General features: G+C 45.3%; 1 protein-coding gene across 1 annotated transcript; it reads right to left on the bottom strand.

Annotated features, from left to right (window-relative positions):
* Positions 1-945: 945 nt before the first annotated feature.
* On the bottom strand, positions 946-5,561 carry LOC144120736 (RRP15-like protein). The gene is made up of 4 exons (XM_077653398.1): positions 5,085-5,561; positions 4,455-4,534; positions 3,421-3,571; positions 946-1,114 (listed from the first exon to the last, which is right to left on the bottom strand). Exons 1-4 carry the CDS (start codon positions 5,544-5,546, stop codon positions 1,010-1,012), a joined length of 798 nt encoding a protein of 265 aa, XP_077509524.1. The 5' UTR covers positions 5,547-5,561; the 3' UTR covers positions 946-1,009.
* Positions 5,562-7,813: the final 2,252 nt, after the last annotated feature.

Below are 7,813 nucleotides of genomic sequence, written 5' to 3'. Positions count from 1 at the left end.
TAACCTAAAGCCATCTTTGACACCACAGCCGTCATTCAGTTGAAATCGAAACTGCAGGAGAAAATAAATTCAATTATAAATTGTTCAGCGAGTGTAAGCAAACAAAACATAGTGCTCCATGTATTCTAATGTCTTGTGCATCCTTAAAAGGAACGAAATATGCAACTATATAGAGACATCTATACTCATTTAAATACCTCTCTTATCTTCATTCTGTTTGTGCTGGCATCTTTTCAATTTGAACCGCAGCAATCCCTTCGTTCTAGCGGATCACTGCAGCACTGCATACAGTGTGGCAACACTGATGGAAATGAAAACCAAATTTCTTCTATTCTATAAACACTATAAATACCAAAATACGTCAGGCTTGAAGAGCTCACGTTGAACCAACAGTTGTTGCCACCTCAATCGGCCTGGACTCCCCAAAACTTGATGTGGTCATGTATTGCATAAAGTGAAGCATTAGACAATAATAGAGATTGCTTTTACAGTTTATGGTTCATGGGGACTTTATATCCCAAAGCGACTCAGGCTATGGGGGTCGCTGTATTGAAGGGCTCCGGGAAATTTCGACCACCTGGGGTTCTTTAACGTGCACTGACATCACACAGTACACAGGCCCCTAGAATTTTACCTTCATCCAATTCGACCGCTGCGGCCGGGATCGAACCCGTGTCTTTTGGACCAGCAGCCGAGCGCTGTAACCACCGCTGCGGCTCAGTTAGTTTGTATTGACTCCCGAGAAGTGTGAAGATCAAGCCACTTTACAAATGTGTAAGCTGAAATGAAAGCATAGGCTCACATCTGGATACAAAATCAACAGCACAATTAATGCAAGCTTGTCGGTGTGGGTCAAGCCCATTACTGCCACTTTGCAAGGGGAAAAAGAAGACCACTCTTCTGGCGCTGTGCCAAACTACCAGTATATTGAAAGAGCACACAGAATAGGCTTAATAAAACTGATTTTATACACTATGTACACAGTGCTGCTTGTAAAGAAGCAAAGAAGCTAGGAGGCTTCCTCTTCTTCCTTGTCCCAGTCCTTCATTTCAGCACCAAGCATGAAATCGTCTCGAAGCACTCCCCATGACTGCTGTTTTTCCGCCGGTTTTTCCTGCAACAAACATCCTGCAGTTACGACGGGGCAGATGAAATTATAGAATAGTCAATATAACAATACCAATAGCTGAGCAGGATGAGATGCTCCAGTGTTTTGTTAAAAAGGCAGACACGTGAATCGTAAGCACCTAGTTTTGTAGCGATAGCTACATTACGGTAACATTTCAAGCATTCAGCATGGCGGCACCGCCACCTCGCCGTGGCTGCGCCGCCACGCTGTCACGTGGTGCGGAGCAGCTGCCGGCGGTGCAGCACCGTGGCTGATCACGTGACCAGCCACGTGGTGTGGAGCAGCTGCTGCTGCTGGCGGCGCGGCGGCAAAACCAAGCTGCCACAGCTGTGCGCATGCGCCGTGTCAAGTGGGACAAAGATGAAGAAGGAACACCGAGTGAAACGGAGCGGCAAAAGACTGACTTTGCAATTCAACTGAGCAAGTTCCACTCGGCCAGCTGTAGCTATAGCGTTACTCCAGGTTTAACCACAACTAAACGACCGCCAATTTTTTTTCAGCGCAACAGAAAACTTGGGGTCCAAGGTGCCCAATTCCACAATGGTTTTATTAGAAATGCTGTAGAATATTTTTACCCAAAATTTTTCAATCACTAGACGCACTCATTTGTATGTATCCTGATGCTGGAAACCATGATCACCAAGTGTGATAGCGACTGCATTCTGGCAAAAGCAATGAACTAAAGATTAATACTATCCCAGCTGCCAGAAAGTAATTAGTTAGTTTTAGTGCAGTGTAGCATCATGGCACTGTGATGAACACCTTGTCGATGACAGTTTAGCGGAGTGTGGTTGCTGCTTCAACCAAGGGATGCAAAACATTGTGCGGTTGTCCAGTAACGAAATCTCAAAGCACCTCATTGGCGATGAGAAGGAAGAGTTGCTTTTCATTGAGGGGCACACTACAGAGAATGTAAATTATAACACAATAGTACTGCAAACACTTCTAGAAAAAAAAAAGCATTCACTTAATAATAATAATAATAATAATAATAATAATAATTGGTTTTTGGGGAAGGAAATGGCGCAGTATCTGTCTCATATATCACTGGACACCTGAACCGCGGCACCGTAAGGGAAGGGATAAAGGAGGGAGTGAAAGAAAAAAAGAAGAAAGAGGTGCAGTAGTGGAGGACTCTGGAATAATTTAGACCACCTGGGGATCTTTAACGTGCACTGACATCCCACAGCACACGGGCGCCTTTTCCTCCATAAAAACGCAGCCGCCGCGGTCAGGTTCGAACCCGGACTTAATAACATACAGGTAATATTTTACTCAGATGTGGTCACATGGTTGGACATACCGATAATGGCAGTGCAGGATATTGGTTCAGCTTGTGTTATGCGATTTTCATGCCAAATTAAAGCAATAAATCATCTCCTTGATATTACAGTGCTCAATTTTTACAATTTGAGGTAAGGTGTCTTCATTTTCATCGTAATCTCATGACATGCTATGCTGAGTTGCAGGAACATCACCAGAAATTTGGGGGGGGGGGGGGGGGGGGGGGGGGGAAGAGCCCAAGGCAAATTTACCAAGAGAGGGGGGTGGGGTGTACCCCCTTCCCCTGGATACATGGCTGATCGGTAGTCAGGCCCTTTAAATACTTTTTACAAGAGCACAGACAAGTCAAGATGGAAGTGAGTATTTATTTGTTTGTTTATAGGGTTCAACGTTCCAAAGCGACTCAGGCTATGAGGAATGCTGTAGTGAACGGCTCCGGAGATTTCGACCACCTGTGGTTCTTTAACGTGCACTGACATCGCACAGTACACGGGCCTCTAGAATTCCGCCTCCATCGAAATTTGATCACCGCAGCCAGGATCGAACCCGCGTCTTTCGCGTCAGCAGCCGAGCGCCATAACCACTGAGCCACCGCGGCGGATGCAAGTGAGTAAAGTAAATGCAGTTTGCATCGCTGAGAGCAACATAGGATTTGGCTCATAAGTAGATTTCATTAAAAAAATAAATTGCCTTGCTTCACAATTTCACTGCACACGAATGACACAGGACATTACAGATAGTTTTCACATGATGTAGCGAGTATATTTTCACTTCTCTATAACGTATGATCTTTTCAGAAATCTGCTGAAGCGAATGGAAACACGTCAAGTTCTGTGCTAAAAAAAAAATGAAACTATTCTGGGAGTTACATTACCCAATACGAATCATAGAAAGGAGGAGAGATGTTTGCTTTCAAGAGAGAAAGAGTTATCTTCCCTTTTCCACCAGGTTTCACCATGTTATAAAGCATTCAAGAAGAGTAATTAACAGCAAAATTTCTAACACACCTTGTTATCCTTGAGCATGTCTAGAAATGCCCCTTTGCTGAATGATTTCATGACTTTGTCACGCTTGGTCTCCGATCTACCAGCCGAGCGCAGCTTCTCTTCCACTTCCTTTTGATGAGTTTTAACAGCATTGAAGAGCTGTACAACACCCCTGAAAAAGCATTTGAGTTTAGTTGTCATAGTGCACTTTTAAAGGAACAATGAGGAAAACTACATCCAATTTTTCTTCCAAGTAGAAATCGTTTATGTATATGGGTCTTTCTGGCTATACTGATGCTTGTTTGGCAGCAGAAGATGCATTTATTGCAGAATTAAACATGGGACTTTTTTTCCCTTCATTTTCCGTAAAGCAGCCTTTCTGGCATTGATACAGGCCAGCTTCAATTTATCTTCTGTCTCTCTAACTCTTTCTTTACTGCACTCATTGAGCATCGTTAGCTCGCAAAGTGCAGCGGCCGTGCACTCCTAGTTTCCCTCTAAATGTGAAACAGCCTGTACATGATGCCAACTAGCATTAGCATTCAGTAGCACTGACAATGAGTGGCACACAAGGCTAAACACAAGCGTTTTTCCGGTGCTTAAGAAGTGGCTTCCAGCTACAGACGTAGTAAGATACGGATGACAAAGGAAATGGGATGGGACAAGTACTTCCCATACCCTTCCTTGTGCCTTGCCTGTCACATTCCTTCTGCTTCTGAAAGTCAAAATATACCAACTAGTCCAGCAGCGCAAGTGCCATGAAAACAGCTCAACTTGCGGGCTTTGCCATCATTTGATTTGCCACACCATTAGAGACCCATTTCATCACCATACCAGCAGGATGAATTCAGTTAGCACATAAGCAACGTGAACGTTGAAATCTCACCAATTGGGCTGGATTTTATATTAGATATGAGGCCTGTCCCTTTACAACAGGTGAACACTAAAAAATGTCTCAGCCAAGTCCTAAACGCTGTGGCGGAGTCTGTTCTGCCGTGCCATCTACACCACTTATCGTCAGTCTGTCTGAGAACAGAGACAAAAAAGTTGCTCACTTTGTAGCAATACGTGCCAGCCGCTTTTCAACTTCATCTTGGGCTGGTTTGACCCTGCTCATCTCCTCCCATTGTCGTTTCTAAAAGAAAATAAAAAGAAATGTCAAGACGAAAACTGCTATACATAATTTGCATTAATGACACAGCAGCCACCATGCTGGCGAACCAGCCCCACTGCAAGAAGGTGCGCATTTCTATAATTCGTTTATTGAAACTTGTCCTGGCCTACACTGCCAAAGCTATGCGTGGTTCACGATCATGCCGTCTGTGAAGTCAGGTGCAAGCTACCTATAATATATCACGCCAAGCAATTAGAGACGATAAAAATATGTTGTGAGTACGACCACAACAAAGAGCCCAAGGTCCATTTTCTCAGCTTCACAGACAGAGGGCAAATGTAAAATGTTCAGCACAAACGTCTAACCAGAACCATTACGATGATCTTGCAGGTATGGGCACTTTATGAACTGCTAATTTTACAACTACCACGAGCATTTTCGCAGCACTGATAATGTTATCTGTGCACAGAAGTATTACTTCAATGCCCTATCCCTACACTAATTTTTTGTAGCTTGATAAAAATTTGGTCTTGAAATCGATCCACTGTACGACCACAAAGCGAGCCCAAACCTTCTCTTTCCTTTCCCGCAGGGCTCGTTTAGACAGGACCTCTGGCTCGTCAGTTATAGTCTCCTTTTCTCGTTCTTTTACTTCGCCCTGGTCGTCGACAATCTCGAGGACAGTGGCCGGCTTCTGGCGCGTTTGTCCGTCCTTCTTGGCCTTGAAAAGAATGGGCGTCTTCGTTCTCGGTGCCTTGGTGTGCAAAAGCTTGCCAAGCACGTCGGCCCATGCCTCGTTACCCTCGGCGGCCGACTCGTCAGAGCCGCTGGCAAGCTCCGGTCCCTCTTCGTCAGCGCTATCAGCGCTATGCTCAGCTTCATCATCTGAGGGGAAGGAAAATTTGCTAACTTCACGACAAGCATGTGAAAGCGTTGTGCCTGTACGCCCCTTCCTCACCCCCCCCCCCTTTTTTTTTAGGTAATGCTTTCGGACCTTTAAGGGCAAACAAATAAATGAAATAAATGAAAGCATGTAAGTACCTAGTACTGCTGAGCTGCGACCGATATTACATGTACCGAAACAAAGGCGCTAGACAAACGACTCTAATTGAAAAAAAAATAGAAGCCAGAAGTTCTCTCTATTGAAGGCGACAGCATTACCGATGCAACAGCTGCCAGAAAACGAAAAGCAGTAAATGGAAAAGCGTTGAAGGATGCCTGTTCGCTGGCGTAAGATTCGTTTTTGCGCGGCCTTGCAGAACAACGATTACTCAATAAAACTGAACTATACAGACAGTTTAAAGAACACTGCGGCCAATAATAAACACTTTCAAAACCGACGTCGCCAGTAAGCAAGCGTAATCAGCAACACGTCCAAGACCACGCGACTGCTCTCACCTGTGCTGTGTGCCGCCATACTGAAATGAATATGAAAGTGACGGAAACGGCTGGGCCGGCGCATTCAAAGTCAAGTCGAGACAAGCCAAGTCTCACACATATCACGTGGTACTGAAATACTCGCTCAACTTTCGCGCGGCTTCGTTGATTGCTCATAAGGTTGAGCCGTCGTTGAGTTGTACCACCTGCGACGTGCTTTTATCGCTCAAGACAAATTGCGAGATTAGTCGGTTCTTCGCGTTTCACTTCACTGCAGCGCGCACACACACACACACACACACACAAAAACAACAACAGATGAACAGGGAGAGACCACAACTACGCTGGTGTCTTTCCGTCCGTCCGTGTTCGTTGTTTGTGCGCTGGATGAAGAGAAGCCTTTTATCGGCCTGTCTCGAGGCCACTGACACTACCAATCAGGTTGTAACAACCGACAGTGAGGTGTGCGCGCATCCGTAGTTTCAGGTCCCAGAGCGGCCACCGACTGATTCCATGGGCATTCTGGATCCTTGTGCTGCCGGCCGTCGACTCGCCCGAGTCCGACACTGCAGCTCTCTACTACCGTCTTGCTTTGATCTGCGTGGTAAACTAATGTTATTTTTTCTTCATGAAATGTCTGTCGTGGAGCGGTGGCCGAGGCGGAGGTGGCGGGTTCGCGTTGACTGAGGCTCGCATAGCTTTTTGATTGAAGTACGTAGACACATATTTGACATCTTTGATGGATTCGTTATCGTGAAATGTCAGATCGATGCATGTGCCTCTTGCGGTCGTGATTGTCTTGCGGGCGTTGGCGAATTCAACTTGAAGGTCTTGCAGTAGTGTTTAGAATTCTAATTTGTTGTTGCTTCGAGCGCCTACCGGCTTGTTGAAGTCCCCAAGAATGACGAGCGCGTTCGATTGGATTTAGAAAGCTATGTTCGTGACGAATGAGGCAGCGTCGTGCTCCGAAGTGTTGGGTGCGATATACACGCTAACGATGTCCTGTCCCGTGGGAAGCGCGACCGCACACATTTCGCCGTGTTCGTACCATTCTCCGAGTTGCAATGGAGAGACTTCGAAGCCGTACTTGACGTATAGATACCCAGCTTGTTGGCAACGCAGAAGGAAAAAAGCAGTATTGTGAAGGACAATTTGGATAGCAGCTTGTAGAGGACAATTTCGGTAAAGAGCACTACATTAACAACTACTGCTTGGAGGAATATCAGTCCTCCTTCTTGTCACACCTGCAACGAGTACATTTTTGTCGCGGTCCAAATCTGTGCTTTCTAACAGAAGGGTTTCTTAGCAAGATGCATGCATCAGCCTCTTCAGTGCAATTTGTGCACAATACCCTGCGACATAGGTCGCAGCCGACATCCTTGAAGCTTTTTCTCAATGCCTGCATTGATTGATAAGTTACTTGAAGCTGCTCATGAACTGAATTAACAGTTGTCTTCGGTCGTTCTGTGATGTTCAAGTCACGGAGATTAGAACTTTCTGCAGCCTTAGTTTGCTCTTGGACTCATAAATGTAAGCTCAACCGAGGGTACTAAGAACCACTTAACTGGAGATATTTTCTAAACCTCTCTTCAAGAGAAGCTGTCTTCAATTTTCCAAACAGGACTTATTTAATTCCTTGCTCTTGCAGGCACTACACTGAAAGTTCTTGCAGAGCATGGCTTGTGTGGCCAAGAGCCATGTGTGTTTCTGGTGTGAAACGCTTTGCGTCATGCTTAAGGCTTGCCCAGTAAACAAGCCACTTTGGTGTCTTTTTCAAAGATTTCAGCTGAGGGCATGATGTTGAACTTACTGGGTACTGCATGTCATCCCACAGGCACCCTGCTTTTCATGGGGTCTTAATGTTTACATTTTGTTACCAAGTTAGAATTGTGGCAATAAAATCTGCAGTCCCTTTTGTATGGT

The sequence above is a fragment of the Amblyomma americanum genome, chromosome 2, assembly GCF_052857255.1.
Source record: "Amblyomma americanum isolate KBUSLIRL-KWMA chromosome 2, ASM5285725v1, whole genome shotgun sequence".
NCBI classification, from domain to species: domain Eukaryota; kingdom Metazoa; phylum Arthropoda; class Arachnida; order Ixodida; family Ixodidae; genus Amblyomma; species Amblyomma americanum.
The sequence above is the reverse complement of the archived record's forward strand: the minus strand, read 5'-3'. Positions and strand labels throughout refer to the sequence as shown.

Excerpts from the sequence above, each read along its gene's own strand:
- LOC144120736 (XM_077653398.1), bottom strand. The coding sequence starts at position 5,546 with ATGCTTTCATTTATTTCATTTATTTGTTTGCCCTTAAAGGTCCGAAAG. Across the intron at positions 4,535-5,084 it reads TGCGGGAAAGGAAAGAGAAG|AAACGACAATGGGAGGAGAT; the intron begins GTTTGGGCTCGC and ends ATTTTCTTTTAG. Across the intron at positions 3,572-4,454 it reads CTGGCACGTATTGCTACAAA|GGGTGTTGTACAGCTCTTCA; the intron begins GTGAGCAACTTT and ends ATGCTTTTTCAG.